The sequence below is a fragment of the Mixophyes fleayi genome, chromosome 5 (assembly GCF_038048845.1).
Source record: "Mixophyes fleayi isolate aMixFle1 chromosome 5, aMixFle1.hap1, whole genome shotgun sequence".
NCBI lineage: Eukaryota > Metazoa > Chordata > Amphibia > Anura > Limnodynastidae > Mixophyes > Mixophyes fleayi.
In genome coordinates this window covers 224,477,951-224,499,015 of record NC_134406.1, presented here as the reverse complement: position 1 = coordinate 224,499,015, position 21,065 = coordinate 224,477,951, and the positions used below count along the sequence as shown (strand labels likewise).

Below are 21,065 nucleotides of genomic sequence, written 5' to 3'. Positions count from 1 at the left end.
ATTGTGAATGATTTAATACATTTAACACCTAAATCGGGACAGTTAGAAGATATGCACTAGCCATCTGTAATAATACAGCCCCTTCTATATAAAAATAATACATCATTAAAAATGGGCAGTGTAACCCCCAAACTTCTCATTCAGCTACTGTTTTAGACTGGGACTGGTGTTCGGTACAGCTGGGAATTTCCGTGGTTGTGGTCTCCATGAAAACCAACCCAGGCAGCTTAGTGCTGTGCCTTCTTTCCAAGTCCTTTTGCAGAGGGGAATGGCCATGCACATCAAGTAACACCTTACTTGCTAACTATGCAAAACTTTCCTCTGGGAGTTCCTGGAGGAGAGGTCATGTGACAGGGGGTAAGAGTGGGCGTGGTGATGTTATTGTGTCACCACAGTCCCATCCCCTGCTAGGAAACACACAGTATTTTATAGTAGGGGGTGGGGCTTGATTACGCAAAATCTCATCATTAAGCCCCACCTCCATCATGTTTGGGAGGATACTTACTCTTCCTGCAGTCCGGGAGGGTTCCCGAATTTCAGGAGCCTCCCAGAAATTCCGGGAGAGTAGGCAAGTATGAGTAACACCCCTGAAAATGTGCACTCTCCACCCCTTTATCTCATTACAGTAATCTCACTCCACAAAATGAAACTGCTGTACCTCCACTGTGCTTTAGTGGAAACGCCTTCCCTCCTCCCAAACCCTGTAACTGTTCAGTTTGCTTCAAAAACCTATGTGCCCCGGTTGAAATCTATACATACATGGCCGTTACTTTGTGAGAGTTAAGCAAGTTTCTGTGTTTAATCGTAAGTTTTGGGGCACTTATTGCCCTTTTATCAAAGAAAAATCTTGGCGCATTGGTACATATCGAGTTGCACAGTAGGACAAAAGCTGTATTTGTGCCATTGAGCAGGCAACTTTATATATTCGGAAATAATGTCCATTGTGTTTCTGTTGAAGAAAGGTTAATTGCACCCCTTATGAACAATACATTGTATAACAAATATTTAATTTCCATAGCGTAGAAAAAGTTTTACCTAAAAAAAATGCTTTTTCATAGAAGCCGCTTGCATTCCAGTTGTGTTTGTTTCCCTATAATTGTTTCACTTATCTGCAGTAATTGCTAAGATTGAAAAGGAATAGCAGTAGCTTTATTTTGCATGAGCGAATTAAGGATGATTTTTGATGCCATTATGTAAACTGCTCTTTTCAGAAGCTATGTTAATGAGTTTTGGAGAGTGGGCAAGTATATGTACTGTGTCAAGGGAAAACTCAGCTATTATCATGATGTGGTTGGCTAGCCAGGCATATTCTTAGACTGCTATTTCAATTTTATATAACGCCTACAGAAGTTACATTTATCTGAGCCTGCTTCTTATGACATGTGATGATAAAAGTCTTCTTTTTACCAGGCTGCTCTGTGATATGTTCTATTGTATTGCAGCAAGTCTTGGACATATTCCCTTTTTGCATAAAAAAAACCCCGACAAAGTAATGTGCAGGGGCCTGATTCATTAAGGATCTTAACTTGAGAAACTTCTTATTTCAGTCTCCTGGACAAAACCATGTTACAATGCAAGGGTTGCAAATTAGTATTCTGTTTTGCACATAAGTTAAATGCTGACTGTTTTTTCATGTAGCACACAAATATCAACTTTAAATTTCAGTGTACAAATAAGCTATCAAGTATTTGTGTGCTACATGAAAAAACTGTCAGTATTTAACTTATGTGCAAAACAGAATACTAATTTGCACCCCTTGCATTGTAACATGGTTTTGTCCAGGAGACTGAAATAAGAAGTTTCTCAAGATAAGATCCTTAATGAATCAGGCCCATGGTTCTTATATATTTTCAGTGATGATCTAACATGAAATATGAAATGCAGTATCTAATGCACGGCCGTAACAAGAGCAGCGCGGCTGCCCAGGATGCAACGGTGGCCTAATCGCCCAAGCTCCAGCGACCATTCAGTAACAAATGTTTATGATGTGGGCCACAAGGCAACACCGCCGCTTTACCAGGCAAAGTCAGAACCCTGAATGTGTTACAGCCACTGTGACCTTAACTGATTATACATCAAAAGCTCAAAGCACCTCAATTTAATCTATGGTGCCTAGATTTCCACCAAGGGGCATGGCGGCGCCATAATGAGGGTGCAGGCCCCCGGGGGAGTTCAGGAGGCTGGGAGGTTGGAAAGAAGGGGTGATTTTTTTTTATAGTACATCAATATAGGGTACATAAATACTATAAAACATCAGTAATTAAATACAATTTTAAAAATAAATCAATAATGCATTCAAAAAAAGTCTTTATTTGTAATAAAAGTGTATGTTCCATTAAATGTGGGGAAATTGTTAACTTGATTTTGGGGTTTGTGGGGGAAAAACGACTTTTTATTAAATGGGAATGTTATCAATTTAATGGTGGGGCTGATGAGGAGGAAACAGATGTACATAATATACATATTATATATGAATACTATTTATTTCCTGTTGTGGCTCTTTATGGGGAAGGAGGCTTATTTCTTAAAAGTAAATACTATTCCTTTAATTTTGGCTGTTTAGGGGTGCTGCTAATTTAATATTGGGACTGTATGGTGGGAGATAGGCATATTTATTAAATGTGAATGCTATTAATTAAATGGTAGGGTTGATTGGGTGGAAGGAGGCCTGTTTATTAAAAATAGCTACTGATTTAATGTCCGGCTGGTTTGGGGGGCGGGAGGCCTAAATTGTCCACTCACTGCTCTGCTTTCCAGGAGGTGATTAGTAACTATCTCTTTTCCAAATAGGGCCCCAACATTCTAAGTTTCCAGGATCTGGCCAAGCAGCAACTGAGACTGACACCAGCAGCAGCACCAGGTAGTCAAAGGTACAAGAACAGGTAGGAGAGCGCAGCACAGGGCTGGAGGAAAGTTTTACACTTGTAAAGGGCACAAACATCTAGTCACAGCTCTGATCCAATGACATGTAAAAACGTACCCAGCATCTGTGGCTTTATTAGAACCATGCTTAGTGGTTATGTTGTATAGATAGATCTCTTCCCCGGTCTACCTTGCTGGAGGGTTTTCTCATTAAGGATTTTGTTGAACTACAACTCCCAACATGCTCTGTAAGTTCCTGGATGTTCAACAGCTGAAAAGCCACATATTGACAGACTGTCTTAGACTTGAACAGCAGAATGAAACAGTAAAACAAAGAATAAAACACTACCAGAAACAGGTTATCGTAAAAGTTACAAAAAAGTATTTTCTTTTTTTCAGGGACAATTTTATAAACATAGTCATGATTACTGGGCCTACTGTCACTATAAGGAGAGCTGCTAAACAATTTTATGAGAAATGGTATGTTGTGGACAATGAAGAGAAAGATACGGGCAGGGGCAAAGCATCACCAGTCCTTGTAGCAAATTTGGGTAGCTCTCACTAAAGTAGAGCCGGAGGCCTCTTCTGAGCATGCATGGTCTGATGTATGTTCCCAATGAGCATGAGCCACACATGAGAAGCCTCAGGAGGGGGGGTAGTTGCCCTGGATGGGAGGAGGGGTGATCCAACATGCCAGGCCCGCTTCATCTCCAGGCCCTGTAGCCACTGCACCTCTATTGTTATGCCCTCTGGACATGGGTAATTTATATATGTCATTTTGTATATTTTAGGCATGGCGCTCCAAATGACAGAAAAACCCTGTATTCGGCAAACCCCAGGCCTGAAACCTTTCATATAACAGACATATTTTGTGATGTCCAACTATCAGGATAATTTAGCTGTTACAAGGCACATCAAGGTGGTGACAATAAGGACAGCACACAAGGTGTAGCTGTAGTTATATATATGGTTCTTTTAGCATTTTGGTGAAGAACTGTTAAATAAGGTTTTTTTGTGCAGAAGTAATTGTAATTATGTTGCTTTCACTGAATTAATTTTTCACTTGCCAAAGTCATTCCCAGGGATGCTTAGCAGTTAAGCAGGTACATCTAAGCACATCACACATGCTGCAGTCAGTCTGGATTGATGTAGGTACTTTACAGAATCTATCATGGCATTTAATGAACCTGGTCAAAATGTATCCTTATTTGCATTTTTAATATTCTTCTTCCTCTTCAATTATTCACTTATAAAGCCAAGAGAATAAGAAAAGAATTAAGTGAGGATTACATCTAATTACCTGGATAAGAGGTATTGCACAGTATAATTGATCAGCACTAAATCTAGTGATATTTCAGGGACTGTACCCTAAACATTTGGCACAGTAACTATGGATTTGATGTTGGAAATAATTGTACAAGTTGGATACTGATTCTCTCTGATCAATTCCAGTCCAGGGGATTCCCATTTTCAAGGTTCAGAGACCTATATCCTAATAAAATGGTAGAATTACAGTCATAAAAAGGCATATTTATGAATGTCAAAAGGTGCAGACCATCACTGCATCTTTATGTGAGCTAAGTGTTTCCAGCCATATGCATTTAAAGGTGCAAAGGGTGGAAATAACACAGCAAAATCAATCTGTGCCTACATCTGCAGGTTGGTGGGTGCTCTTCAAAACGTGCATGTTTGCAACAGTAAACACATCACATCAGAGTCCAATCTATTTTAATTTAGAACCACCCCTTCAATAAATTAAATGTTTTTCTTCTAGAATACTGCTCGGTTTGGCCTGAGTCATGTCTTAAAGTGGGGGGACAATGTGTCTGTCTTTATTACATGTGTTAATTTTGTTTGTTTGAAGGTTTAATTACATTGACCAAAGTGTTTGCTTGTAGATTGTAATAGGTGCCCCTAATACCAGCACTAATACATGATTAGTGTAATATAGACCTGACAGAAGCTGACATGCCAGTCCAAATTGGATCCAGTTTACAAATGATCTATTAGTGCTAATGAGCAAGGGAGACATGATGCAGGCCTTCCCTAGCAATGAGCAAAGTTGCAGCAAAATTTCACAGGAATCAAACTTCAGACAAGACAGGTCTTTGTTGGCAAGGGGGAAAGGTCCTCTTCCTTACCCTGCTTCTTCTTATGGCTGCTGGTGACATCTCACCTAACACTGGACCCCGTACAATACCCACTCTCCGCTCACGCTCCTCTTTCGATCCCAAACCTTTCCGTCCACCCCATACTTGCAATCCCACCAACCTTATCCACATATCTCCACTACCCTCTCTTCCCTTCTCCTGTGCACTATGGAACTCCAGTTCTGTTTGTAACAAACTTGCATCCATTCATGATCTATTAATTTCTAAATCCCTCAACCTCCTGGCCGTTACAGAAACTTGCCTCACCTCCTCTGAAACTACATCCCCTACAGCTCCCCCCTAAGGGGGATTCTCCTTCAGTCATACCCCCAGACCTGGAAACAGACAAGGTGGTGGAGTAGGCATTCTACTTTCTCCAAGCTACACCTTCTAAGTCATTCCCCCTGAACCCTCCCTCTCATTCTCTTCCTTTGAGTCCACACTATGGGTCTATTTTATCCTCTTCTCCTTGGTGTTGCTGTCATTTATCGCCCACCAGGTCCAGTTTCCCAATTCCTTGGCAAATTTGCGGCCTGGCTCACTTATTTCCTATCCATTGACCTGCCTACACTCATACTAGGTGATTTCAACATTCTCATTGATAACCCCAGTGTCTCTTCTGCCACTAAACATCTTTCACTTACTTACCTCCTTTAGTCTCTCCCAGTGGTCCTCATATCCCACCCACTATGATGGACACGTCCTAGACCTTGTCTTCTCCCACTACTACACCATCTAGTCTTACCAACCAAGCATTCCCACTCTCCAACCACAACCTCCTTTCCTTCAGCCTCACCTTACCTCATGCTCTCTTCCCTGTACCCAAATCCACACAAACTCAACGAGACCTAAGTACCCTTAACCTAATCTACTTCTTGGGGTAAATGTATTAATGTCCGGATTCTTCAACTCCGGCGTGTTCAGCGTCTTCGGCGATTAAATTTAAAGCGGCGCTGCATTGTAAAGGGAAACTTCCCTTTACAATGCAGCGCCGCTTTAAATTTAGTCGCCGAAGACGCTGAACACGCCGGAGTTGAAGAATCCGGACATTAATACATTTACCCCCTTATCTTCACTAAAACAACTCTTTTCTCTGGGTGGGGTAATTCCGGCACCGGAAATTTTGGCACTTGACCTGTCAACATGAACATTTTTGCATGCTAAATGCCGACACTTCCACTGTGCTGACAGGTTTAAAATGTCGATAGTGTGATTGGCGACATTGACAATGTTGCTAATCAGAACGCAGACATTAAAGGACTAAAGCCAAACATTCTTCAAATCACTAATATCCACCCAGTCTTCTAACCCACATCTCCTTTTTTCCACCTTCAATTTACTTCTCTGGCCACCTGCACCTCCTCATCCCCCTTCCTCTCCACTGCCCATGATTTTGCCACCCACTTAAAAAAAAAAAAATCGACAAGATATTTACTTATGCCAAATTCCACGCTCTCCACCCTACATCTACACTCCCCAATCCACCCTTAATTCATTCTCTCCAGTAAATGAAGATGAAGTCTCTATACTCATCTCATGATCTCACCGTACAATCTGTCCCCTTGACCCTATTCCCTCCCAACTTCTCCACTCCCTCTCTTCCACTGCATGCCCATGTCTAACTCACCTCTTTAACTTGTCTCTCTTTACTGCAACATTTCCATCCTCCTTTAAACATGCGCTCATCTCACCAATTCTAAAGAAACTATCTCTTGATCCAGCTTCTCTCTCCAACTACATCCCTATTTCTCTCCTCCCCTTTGACTCCAAACACGATCAGTGTAGAAATGCCTGTCTCACTTTCTCTCCTCTCACTCCATTCTCGACTCTCTGCAATCAGGCTTCCGTTCCCAACATTTCACGGAAGCTGCTCTCACAAAAGTGATTGATGATCTACTTGCTGCTAACTCTATGGGTCATTTCTCCCTACTCATTTTCCTGGATCTCTCTACTGCTTTTGACACTGTTGATCACCCTCTTTCCTACACACCCTTCATTCCATTGACCTTTGTGACATAGTTCTTTCCTGGTTCACTTCCTACCTATCGAACTGCTCCTTTAGTGTTTCTAATACACCTTTACAGCTGTCCCAATCTCCACTCTAAGCCACACTTGATCCTCTTGTTTCAACTGTGCTCTCTTCCACTTAGATTGTAAGCTTTCTAATGAGCATGATCCGCCATTATCTTTGTTTTTATGTCTGCATTTATTTTGTCTGACTTTATGTATGTCCTGTTTATGTCCTACACGGCACAGTGGCATCTTACATATCTACGATGATAATAATAATAGTTATGTTTCTGCTTCACCATGCAGGGTTAATAGTCTATAAATAGAGCTGGAACAATGTCAGTCAATTCCTTCTGCCCTGTGGTGAAGTTGGGGTAGAACTGGGAGGTGGAACAAAAATGAGAGGGCAGCACAGCGGTACTGTGGTTAGTTGGGGACATGAGTTAAACTCCCAACCAGGACCCTATCTGTGTAGAGCTTGTATGTTCTCCCCCATGTTAGAGTGGATTCCTCCGGATGCTACGGTTTCCTCGCACACAAAGAAATGATGTCAGGTTGATTGGCTGCTGACTAAAATGGACCCTATTGTGTGTATGCACTGCATAATATGGTAGAGCTATATAAACAATAATAGGGGGAGTTAACCTAGAAAGGTAAAAGCCAAATACATTCTTCCGAGAAATTTCAGAGCCAAATACTCAATGAGGAGAATATTCTATGGAGCAGTTTGAAATATGATAGTCATATTTACTGTCCTGCAACCTAGCAATTCCAGTTTCACAACTGTGATGTCATAGAATTTAACCAGGATGCATTGCAATAACATAAATGATCATTGACTTTATCTCCTTGCATGCATGAGCTTGTTTAACATAAACATGAACATAAAATGAACAGTGTAAATTGCATACAGGTCACTTAATCAATGCGATGGGTGTATAGAATTATTGAATTTGCTCCTATTTGCTCAAGCGCAATGAAATAACATAAGTGCTATAAAATTGTAGTACATATACTTACATTTTTCAACTAGATACACTTTCCTACCTAAATTTGTAGAAGATAATCTATTGTACCTCAGCCAAGAAAACATTGTGGCAGTTCCACACAAGTTTTTTTAAATGTAAGAAAAAGTAACATAAAAATAATATATAAAATATATATATGATAATAAAATGTAAACAAGCTAAACGTATACACATTGGATATATTTGTTTGTTTTTTTTTGTTTTTTTTTAAATGAAAGTGAAACTGAAAGTACAAGCCCAAGATTTGGCAAGACTCCTCTTAACGCTGCCAGCCAGTATCACCAGGGAGCAAATTATCACACATTTGCCCTGGAGAAACTGTAATGGTAAATTGCAGTGATAGGAAGTTTTAACTTACTATCGCAGCAATATAAAATTAGTCCTATTATTGCTTAATAATAAATAGGACCCTATGTGTTTGTGGGCTGGGTGCTGTTAAAAAATTATTTAATATAATATTACAAATGTAGCTTGTCATGAAACGTGGAGCCTCTCCAAAAGTCTTGAAAAGCCACACCTGGGCCACAGGGTTTATGGTTGGACAGCCATGAACCGAGTCATGCAGGACAATTAAAATGTTTTACTATTTATAATGATATCTAAAGATAGACAATAGTTTCATTGTGTCTTGTCAGTCACTTCAGTTAGAATGTTGCCTTTTATGAATGAGTCAATATCAAGTACAAGCGACTTGCTTGAGCTTCAATACTTTGCTTCCCTGCAGCTTGACCTCTACTCTTGAGATAAAAGCCTATCCTGCAAAAGTATTTTCAAGGAAAAATGTGTACAATACATTACAATCACAAGCATTGAGTCTCCAGCATATAGATCAATAGATCATTTTGTTTGCCACAGAACACGTGGTTACAAGTCTTTAATTCACCATTTTTCGCACTGAGCATAAAACAGTAAATAGTTTGTGCTGCAGTGAGCAATAAATGCACCTATCATTAGTACAGGTAGTATGATAACTAAAGGTGAAAGAGCAAATTGTTCAGATATGAAAACATCTTGAACATCAAAGAGGGTTAAATAGTTATGGCCAGGATGTATAGGACATATAAGAAGTTTTGGAAAGCAGGGAACAAATAAAATAGGGGGATTTTGTGCGGAACACAAAAGACAAAATTCCACTAGTGAAACATGCACAAATTTGTGACCTAATGTAGAAGAGATGTATATTTTTCTATACAGTTCTTAAAGTTGTCTTCACCTCTAATCAAAAGACAACTGTTTTCCTTTTTTTAAAAATATTATAAAGTAACATAAATTAAGTTTGACTGCCAAATCGTATTCTGCAATTTATTATAGACACCACTGTAAAAAAAATGTATAGAAAGATATAGATCCACATTCATTTTTTTTTTTCCGTACCATCTGCTTTTGTTGAAAGTGGTACAGCCTAGGCAGGTTACAGAAACAGAGGAACAAATGCTTCTGGTGGACATCCACTATCAGTAACATATTACCATGATACTAACTCAAAGTTAAACTGTAAACACAAGTCATGGGGTGGTTATCTGTAGATAGCAGAAGACCTAGCTCGTCAATTCTTAGGCTGAATAGAAGGATAGGTATGGGGGGAGGAGAAGAGGGATGGATAGGCAGGGAAGTGAGGGGAAGGAGGACCGGGGCACTAGCCCCGAAGGATTATGGTACATCCAGTTCTAATCAGATGGTAAACTGACGAGGTGCGGGTGAGTTGAACCTCAAGCATTCCAAAGGGCATATAATGAAGTATTTACAAAACTTATCTACTGAGGATAAAATGAAATCGTCCATGGACATGTAAAGTCTATTCTCACGAACCACTCCTTTATGGACAGTGGTGTTGGAGACCTCCAGTGGACCTGTATCACAGCCTTGGCAGAACAATTGAGGTATTTCAGTATGGATTTCTTGTAATGAGAAATGGGCATGTCTGTGATTTTAAGCAGCCAAAGACTGGGACTATCGGAGACCTCAGCTCCGGCGACTTCACTGGAGATACAGTAAGTATCACTGCCCCCCAAAAGGGACAAAGTTTAGAGCATTCCCATCAGATGTTGAAAGGTGCAGCCATGTGCTAGGTTACGCTTCCAGCAACGGTCCGTGTGGCCTGGATATATTTTGGCTAATAGGCTGGGACACCGGTACCACCTGGATAGGACATTATACTGTGTTTCGATAACTCGAGCGCTGAAGGATCTGGCATTGTCTAAAAAATGTTATGCCAGTTCGGCACTAAAATAATATCTCTCAGATTTCTCTGCCAATCTCTAGTGTATTTAGGCAGCAAGCTAAAGGTGTGTTCGATCATGAGTTTGTATATGTATGAGAGAGTGTGTCTTGGGTATTGGGTGGTTGTGCACAGGGTCTCAAACGAGGTGAGCTCTTGAAAAGCTCTATAATTAGAACGAAACACGTAGAGATGCTTTCTTGTACATTCCAATTGATATCACATTACCATTGATGTATTCAATGTGTCAGTTGTTACATACTTTGGCTTTTAATAAAGTTATTGTGTCTTGACTGTCCCGCCTATCGATCGAGTGGAGAAGTCGGCAATACAAACAATTAGCCTCACAGATCTCCGCGCTTGGGACGCTTTGGTTTAAACATTTACATCCACTACGGACCCTTATTTCAACATCGAGAGGAACCTGATTTATTCAACTTATATGTAAGTAACGGAGTTTTCCTTACATTGGATGTTGATTGCATCTTTCTTTTATCCACATATCGTCAATGGACTCTTTTTCTTCCTGTGGAGTCTGATGTATGGGGAGATGGATCAGTCTCACCATTATCAACTATAGGAACTTTTCAGGATTGGACTGTAGAGACATTCAATGAGATCTTATTAGTATCCGTATAATTTTATATACTTGGTGAATATGCTTACCCTGAATCATAATAATTTGATATGCTGTATTTTTTATATTTAGATTTTTACATGTAAGCAAGTATTTTCAATCATATCAGTTACAAATTGGCTGTGCGCTGTAGGATTGTTGTTGTTTTTTCTATGAGGTGAGCTCCCTACCTGCCATCTTACATATCTCCGGGTTATACAGGGAATGTTTCAGCCATAGGTATCTCCAAATCCCATTTAGTTTGGATATCTGCAAAAGGTAGAACCCCTGAGACTCCCACCAGAGCTGGCCGGCCTGTGAGACCCCCGCCCGTGACCAATGGCAGAAGGCCGCCAATGACCTGTCCTGGGAAAGTCCGGATTATCTAGTAATGGAGTCAAAGGGGAGGTCAGGGTCTGCTATATGTCGAAGTTTGGACCAGCATTTCAATGTCAGGGTTATGGTTTTGATGGAAGCCATCAGCATGAATTCCTCTATCCATACCCACTGTTTACCACTCCCACCTCTTGTTCAATCTAAGATGCGGATTAGCATGAATATGTCGCCATATGTAATAAAGAGTGGCTATTGCGTTTGCAGAAGGTGTCATGTTTGAAGCGAGGTTTTCCACATCCAATTTTATTGTACTTTTGGTGTAAAGTTTTTTTGATGTTTTAAGCTTAAATAAAAGCAATCAAGACCTACCGAAAACTACAATACCTCTCATGACATACTATGTTCTCATATTATCATACAGTATATATCGCATATATTGTTTATATTGTCCCTCTAGTAACTCCACCTTCCATTACACACCTAGTTTATGAATGCCACCAGCAGGAACTATCTACCACAAACCACTAAACACCACACACCCACAGAAAGAACTTTAACTGGTAACCTGCTGCCCCTGCAATTCTGTCACTCTAGGCATGGCCTATATTACCTTCCCACAAAACAGGGCCTAAAATCGCACACTTTGCATGTATGGTACATACCAGATAAATGTATATTCATAGTTGTTCTCCTTTAATATCCATACAATTGAAGGTAATAAGTGAAACTGCAGCACAGTTTTATGTAAACCACATTTTGCTATGGAACAAGCCAATTCTCAGATGTACAGAGCTGGGGTGACATCATTTTCTATAAATAAAACTGGAGAAACAACTGTGTCTATTCCTTCTGCTCTGCGGTCTAGATGGGGTATAATAAGGGAAAAGTCTAAGACAGAATAAAAATGGACGGAATTCCGGAAGGAACACAAACTCCGTTGGCGAAGCGTGAAATTTCATGACCAAATATGGAATGAGATACATATTTTGTTGAACAGTTTTGAAAATGTACCTCATTTCTAGTTAAAAGCGTTTTATTGAAATGTAACACAAAGTAATGTGAAAGAAGTTTAACTGACAAAAAATAGTAATTTTTTGTAGACATTACTGCAAAAAAACATAAAAAGATATAGCTTATCAGTACAATATAAAACATCACATAAATCAAAAGGATAAATGGGGAAGATATATTCACCATATTATAGGTTCAATTAATCTGCTAAAAGAACATGAATTCTAGTGGATCGCTTTTTTTCTACAATGTTATAACAACTTTTGGTGAAAAAGTGTATTCACAGCAAGAAAAAATAACAATGGAGAGTAGTTTTACTATAAGGTCTTAGAAAATAAGGCAAAATGTTTATTGACCTAATAGAAATAAATGTTCATCTGACTATGCTGAATTTTTTTTCAATTTGTTGTGCTGCAGAATGGTTCTATAAAACAATGCATACACCAAACGTCTCACCGATCTCAGGAAGACATTATAGACCCTCACTCATTCTTTATGTCTGCTGAGCATATTTCATGCCCAATTCCTGTGTCTTGGAACTGCCCCCAGAAAATATATCTGTGCCCAGCTTACCAGACACAGTTGAAAAAAGCATATGTGGAAAGAGGGTAGCGTCACTTCAGAGATCAACCTACAAAATGGTAGGATCACCCGCTAAAGTATTTTTATTATACCCCCTACCAGCTTTTATTACATGGGTCAAAGTTGTCTACAAGTGCATTTTTCTGCAGTGCAACTGAAAGGTGAAATATACATCCTATTTTACGTATATTTGTAGCGGCTAGAAAATCAAGTCCTTTTTCAGTGAGGCATTTCTGTGCCCCCTCTCACTTTCCTGTAAATGTGCCCTCTCCACCTCTTCATCTCATTTAAATCTCATTTAGTTCTGCCAAACAAAAGCTAATTTTGATGCAAATGCAGGCGCACTCCTACTCCTAATCCGTATTTAGAAAAGAGCACTCCTGGTCCCCCAAATTTACCCCATTGGATGGTGCAGACATTTGCAATCGCACAGATGTCACTATCCGGACCCACAAATACCTGTCCATCCCCATTTAACCTGGTAATCATGTACAGAGGAAGGCGCGTGACATAACAAAAGAGCATTTGTGCTGCAGAATTGAACATTGTAACACTTTGTAATTGATCTTTATGAATTTACTTCTTCGGTAAAGACAAAACTCTATTCAGAGCAGTAAGAACAATGATATCCACAGTAAAATTTAATTATTTACTTCAAGCCATAGGGCATGTTTTTTTTTTTTACTATTTTTGAAGAAGGAATTACTGCAACCCACACTTTAATAATAGAGAGTTGGGTCTGTGATATTGATGTTTTCCTCCAAGTTTCAAATGTAAACTTTTTCCTTTCAAAATTCACATTAGTTTTGTGCACTTTACTGGCAAAAGATAAAATTAACTTAATTTTGCAATGATAAATGTACTACAAATTTGTATACGCTTTTGGAACTAATTGTTTACACCATAAATTATGAAAGTTCCTCCTGAAATCAAATTATTATTTATTTTACCTCACAGGAAGTAGACTCATTATTCAAAAACATTTTAAGAGAAATTGTAGTTTTTTTATGTCAAGTTCAGACACGTTTCCATAACATTGAAATTTCAGAAATATTCTGTATAGCGACCAACTAATCATATGTTTATATTCGTCTAACTAGAGACTCATCTGATTTCAAATCGGATTTGTTTATATGACTTACATAATAATTACGCTAAATCTTATGTCATTTAGATAAGAAACATAATGTCCAAATATGTAATACAAATTATTAATATAAAAAATGTATAACTTGCTATAAAACGTTTTAACAATAACAGAATTTTTACCCAAACTCTTGTGGGAGCATAAAGAAGACAGGTAACACGCAGGGGGAGTTAGTCAGAAATCAATAGACATCATTTATGGCACATAGCTGCTTTTCTCTGACTTTCAACTAATGAAGAGTCACAATGACCTCTGAGCAATGTTCTCACTTTATCTTATTTCTTCAGTAAGTTGTAAATGAACAAAACTTTAGTTGGCAGCATATATCCATCTCAATGTTACATGAGCACTGAATGTACACTTCATCTATTCATGATTTCCTATTATAGATTTATCTAGTACAAATCAATGATAAACAATTTATATATATATATATATATATATATATATATATATATATATATATATATATATATTATATATATGTTTGTTTTTATTTATTTAAAGTAGTTGTATACATGTTATATACCAAAGGTTGGTTTTGTATGACGTATCCAGCACAAATATATTTACAAATGAATGAAATGTAACGCTACTGATAAACTTTCCCCCAGTGATCATTCAACAAAACTGACTTCAAGAGCAAGGTCTACAATACTTTAAGAGGTCATACAGAGCCCAAGGTAACGGCGAAGCATCCAAATATTTGCCCTGTGTAATGCTAATATTAATGTGTCCTCAACAAGGAAAATATTGAAGAGAAGTGAGCAAAAGATGAAACCAATAAGGAAAGAGTATCGCTACATTGATCAACAGGTAAATGAAACAAATGTTTGGATGAAATGACTGCTGCAAAATGAGACGCCAACACTTGACAAACTGAAGGCTTCAAATACACTTTACAGCAAAGATTGTCAAAGTTGTATCACAATGTTTTAAACGCATGTAAACAGATAAATCTGTGTGTGCTATTTGCTGCGCTGGATTCTTCTTTTTATTAAGGATGACATGAAGATCAAATCCAATTCTAGCCAAATCTATCCAAGTCTTTGCAAGAAAACTGATTATTATTAAGGGTTTACAAACTTTCTATCAGAGCTGTATACTGACAGTTGTAATGTCACCGAGTGTAATTTATGTGACCTAACATAGTTAATATGATGACGATGACATCACCATTGCAGTATATGGTTTACAGTACATGGGGGTAAAAGCACGAACAAGAGGCTTCTTGTTTTGACAAAACACAACTAAAATGGTGAATGCAGAAAGAAAGTAAATTGATCACTGTTCTCCCTCTCACAACTTTATATTACATTTAAATATATGTAGTTAAAGTAACATTATCCCTCCAATAATATAGCTAAAATAAAATACTGTTATTATGCTGTATACTGTATTATTTGATTTTATGTGTTAGATATCTTAAACAAGTCATATACATGATATCATATCATTATATTAAGGATATGAGAAGTACTCATAGAGTTCAGTGATCGATGTAAAAACACTTGTCCTTTATATTGTCATGGAGCTCCTCTATGACGTGTAATGTCTTTAGAACATAGTGTAAATTATACATTATCCGCAATATACAAAAGTACCACTGCTTGCCAACTACATATGGAATAATGAACTCTTTCCTGTAACTTATAGGTGTATTAACAGTCACCAAGGAGTTTTGCCACCATTGAAAAACATATAGATGTAGGCAGAGAACTTCTATAAGGGTCACAGAAACTTCTTATACCCATAATAGTTATCAATAGGGGGTGTAATAAGAGGTGTAGTAGGTGTGTATAATTCAGTTTAATGCAAACATTTTCCCAATGAATCCTAATGTGATGACATTGGAACTTACTTTTAATACAGTTATTATTTAATAGATTTTATACAGTTAGCACATGTGTGTTATAATAATATAGTGGCAAAATGATCTCTAATAGCTAAATGTCATTAATTACATTAATTATAGGTAATGATAACCAGTATCTAATAAACAGGCTAGTATGCAATATATAGATATGTAATTTATAGTAGATACAAATATCACACATTGGGGGGTATTCAATTGTTGCCGTTAACGTGCTATAACAAAAAAAAACGAGCGCTCTAAAAATATTAGTGTTAATACGGTAATTACTCGCTAAATTTCATCACGCAGCTCCCAGCTGCGAGATGAAATTCAGCGAGTAAACTACCGTATTAACGGTATTTACGCGCATATTACCGTATTAACGCTAATATTTTTAGAGCGCTCATTTTTTTTTGTTTCAGCGCGTTAAAAGCAACAATTGAATACCCATCATTGTGTGTTGATTTTCTCATGAACACACCCACATGCACGCATATATATGTGTATATATATATATATATATAAAAAACACTAATTATTTTATATTAATGAACTCACATCATTAAACTGATAATGTGCTTTCCACAACATAGTTTAAGTGAACACCATACATATTTCTGTTTGATTATGGTAATCATTTACTTGCAGTGTCATATGCCTGTTATTAATATTTAATATGACATTTCAGAAAATGTTTGAAACCACAACTAAAGGTTCTTATTTATACATTCTAGGGTACAATTAAAACACTGGCCATACAGTAGAGCAATCGCCGATCAGTATGTAAAAAAATAGAGAAAGACAAGAAAACAAATGTAAAACTGGAACCATTTCTGATGCTTTATAAATAACCTGTAAACAATCATGAATGAGAGCTAAAAGTAGACTATCTAATTAATTCAACTAGCGAGAGATGGCAATGAACATTAGCCTCTATTGTCAGGGGGAATCTTATATAAACATTTCAATTCATATACTTTCACAGTGTATCATGTATTTAGGACTTCTATAATCATGGGCAGGCACTTGGCTGGGTCAGTGATTATCCTACCTGTTTCCACAGACGGAAATCCTCAAAACATGAGCTCCTAGGGGTGCGTGAGGAGTGGACTGAAGAAACACTGGTATAGAGTGACAGCTGTTACAAAATGCTTATGTATGTGCTTATATAAAAGTTTGTTTGAGTAAGTAAAAGTGACGATTAATGAACCATATCCGAGGTTACAACAGTAAATATAAGATTACGTTTACGTCTAGTGGGGGATTATTATAGTCAGTCACAATGTCTAAGTATACTTATAAAAATATTTTCTTTAATTTACTATACCCCAGGTATAGGCATCTTAGGTTAACTGTTAACATATTGCACATGACAGTAGCAGATTTGCACAAGTTGCCTACACTTAAGACATATAGATTGAGTGCCACTACTGGACTAATATGCCAAAGGGACATTAGGTATCACCGCTCTGATCCAAAGATGCAACAATTTGCTCATGGCTAAAAATAAAATAAAACACTGGACAACATAAACTGCTCTATTCTTGTTGTATATAACACAGACATATGTATGGCAGACTTTAAACTGTGAGCTTGGTGGTTTTAGTCATTCAGTGTTTTCAGAGATAATTTGACGCTAAGCAGACACAGCAGGGATCCTATTCTTTTTACATTATTAAAGCTGATGCCAGCTGAAGCCTCCTGGCCCTCGAAAGCACCATCCTTAGAAAGAGTAATACCCAGGCAGATGATTTATATGGTCTCCATGTTATACATGATTTGACAACAATCATCAGCATTAAAAAAGAAAAAATAGGAAATAATATTTCAGTAAATCTATACTAAGTTGTAATTACTCAAAACAATTTTAAAACCACTTTATGCAACCAATGGATAAAATGTAGACAATTCTGTAAGTAAACTATAATACTAGCAACATTCAAATCCCCGTAGGATATTGGTAATACATTGATATCAACAAAGCAAATCGAGAAACACTTAGTTTAGCAAAAAGATACCTAGGCATTGTGTGAGCACCACAATATACATGCAAATATCTGAAAAGTAAGGTTTGAAAGGTACATTGGTTGGGATTACTGTCACATGTCTGCCAGGAGCTGTATCTTACTATGCTCATAAATCATGACATCACTTGCAGTCCCCTACACTTACAGGTTTGCCATGCTTTTTATAGGGAATACTGTATGTGCCACTAGGGTACAGGCATTTACTTACAAGGTAAATTCAATGTAAATGCATTGGTAGTTTATTTTGGCTGGATGCTCAAATTCTGCATGTTCCAAGTTACTGTAAACTATATGCATATCAAGCAAAATACATGTTATGAAGATGATGATAATAAAGCATAAATATAATAAATAAAAATAATAGCATTAAAAATAATAGCAGGTGGACTTTTTATATTTTCTTTGATCTCACCTAGTGACTAAAATAAGTTGGGTATTATCAACTATTTTTTTTTTTCTATCAAGGACCTTAACAAAAAAAATGACTGTAATAAGCGACAACAGTGTAATGTTGGTACATTGACATTTAAAGACACTGCATTGATTTTGCATTTCCAGATCAAACACTGCTAAATCTTTGCAACGATCTGGTTATGGAATACCTATATGACTAAATACATGTATATGTGTGAAGACACACACACAACTATATGATATATTTTCGTTTAGCACATGGTCATTGTCGGCAGCACAGAGATAATATTATTAAACAAGCTGTGACAATAGCCAGACGTGTGTGTACACTACACAAGTGTATTTACCTCCAGATCTGTCCTAGCTGCAGGATATGGATGAGTGACTGCATGGACCAGATGCAGAAGGAGCAGGAGGCAGACCTGTTCTTGCTGGCCCGGGTTGTGCTGGTGCTGGCGGTGTTATTGGGCTTGTTGCTGGCTGTAGAAGCCTGTCTCTGTGGGGTGGAAGGTCGGACATCCCCCTCTCCTGCCGCAGCAGAGCCGCTGGCAGCCTTGCCGTCCACCGGAGTGCACTGGGAGCTGTTCTCGGTGCTGAAATCGTGCACGAACCACCTGAAGCTGAAAACCTGCACTGACAGCGAGCCCAGGACCACAAAGAACAAGGTCAGCCCGAACCACCAGCGCTGACCCCGCAGGTAGTAGTCGACAGAGAGCCAGATGTCACTCCCAACATCGGCAAAGTACACGGTGACAGCGGCCAGAATCCACAGACAATCCCACACCAGATAGCGCTGCTGCTCCCTACCCAGGCGCAGACACAGAGAGGGCGACCCGCCGCCACCACCACCTCCTCCGCCACCAGCCACTCTACCGCCACTGCAGCAGCACCGGGAGCTGGCGTCCGAGCAGCCCCCATCCCCAACACCTGAGCCCGGCTGGGATCCTGAAGCCAAGCCCTGCACAGAGCCCGAGTGGTCGGAGTTCTGCAACGGGGTGAATGCAACGTCGCTTTTCTTCATCTTCAACATCCCGTCCGACTTAGCGGCCATGATGATTTAAAAAAAAAAAAAAAAAAAAAAAAGAAAGGAAAAAATTTGAGCGATGGATAAAGGGGTGAGAGGGAAAGAGCAAGAATCCCTCCTTTATGTGACAGCGGTTCTTTTCTCCTGCATCCTCCCCCCTGGCTTCCCTCCTCCTCCTCCTCCTCTCACTCCCCTTGTCTTGCCTCTTGTGCTCCTGTGCTCTCCCGGCTCAGCCTGCTTGAGTAGATCGTGGGCCGGGCCGTGTGGAGCGCCGCCTGTCTGCGTGAGACAGCCAACCTCACCCTGCAGCCACACTGCCTGGACCACAGCCCTCCCCACCCTCCCACTCCTCCACAGGCGGATGGGGAAAGGGATGACCTCATCCCTCTCTCCTCTGCCTTCCCCTGTCTCTTCCACTACCCGTGCAGGAGAGAACAGGGAAGCAAAAGAAACAGAGGAGGGGGTTGCAGTAAGGCGGAGAGAGAGGTGAAACGAGGATAGAGGGACCCACAAAGCATAATGCATTATACCATTCACAATAAATAAAGGACGGCCCCTAGCACCAAAACTCAGCACCCCCCCCTATGACTCCTTAATGCACAATGCATTTTGAATAAGGAATCACCTCAGCTTTAGATAGCGTAGATGGACCTGCTCGCTGGTGCTTCAGTCATCTTGCAGTTCATTGATTAATATATAAATAAGAGCTTGTCACTGGAGAGGTTACTCCATTTCATGCTCGAGGTGAATACAACTTGATAAGGGGAGTTGGGAAAGGGTTCATTGAGGCTCAGACATATGCATTAGTGAATACCGCATCTTTTTATTGTGACTGGCATGATATATTTCTGGGAAGTGAGGAGAAAAATATTTCATTCATACATCTGAGAGAAAGTAGATATAATGGATAGGTAGAATGAATGATGATAGAGGAGCTAAGGAGTGTGTGGAACACAAGGCTAATGGTCATTATATTATATATCTGTAGGGTACCTACAGTGAAACATTTATAGAACAGTTACAGGTTATTGCCATAGCATTTCAAAGTGTGAGTTCTGAGTTCTAAAATGAGCTGGTTATTAAAATTAATTGGCCAAAAAGCTGTTTGCAAACAATGACCTTGAAAATAAAATATCACTTACATCTGCATGTACAGCAATCTTATTTTTATACATATCACCCTGTGAAATTCATTATGTTCAACTTCTGGTAGTTCCCCCCATTGCTTTTTGCGCCAGTACCTTCAGATGATTTGTTTAAAAGTTTCTCTATATACTTGTAGTTTAATATTATATGAATACTGGGTATCATTTACAGGCATATTTACAGTACAAATTTATGCATTTATATATTTTACAGGTGGATTTATTTTGTTCCACAGGGTTATTTCTTAAACATTACAATTTTAAAGGCAATTAAGTATCTGTAAGTAATTAAGTTTCTCCACCCTACAAAGTGTCTCCAATAGACAATGTTTTGCAGATTTCTTTAATTATGTATAGGTAAGTCAGTTGCATTTACAGGTAAAGCAGGTCATTTACTAACCAGAAAACAAAGTTTAGTGTATCTACATTTGCACAAATGTTCCTACTTTTTTTCCCTTAAAGTACTCATCCCTTTACATTTTCATTTCTACTGGAGAAATAGGAATTACAACATGCATGTTTTTCAGTTCTGGAAACAGGATTTACTGCGTATATACTGGTCCCTGGGCATGGGACCTACATATCAGATAGCCCCCTCGCCACCAGGCCCATAGCAGCCGCATTGGCTGCACCAGCAGTA

General features: G+C 38.8%; 1 protein-coding gene across 1 annotated transcript in view; it reads right to left on the bottom strand.

Moving 5' to 3' along the window:
• The window catches only part of XKR4 (XK related 4), a 296,773-nt gene extending 277,180 nt beyond the window's left edge, over positions 1-19,593 (bottom strand). Inside the window, exon 1 of the mRNA XM_075213524.1 lies at positions 18,604-19,593. Within this exon, the coding sequence (XP_075069625.1) occupies positions 18,604-19,307 (704 nt within the window). The 5' untranslated portion in view covers positions 19,308-19,593. The remainder of the gene's footprint in view (positions 1-18,603) is intronic.
• Between the last annotated feature and the right edge of the window lie 1,472 nt (positions 19,594-21,065).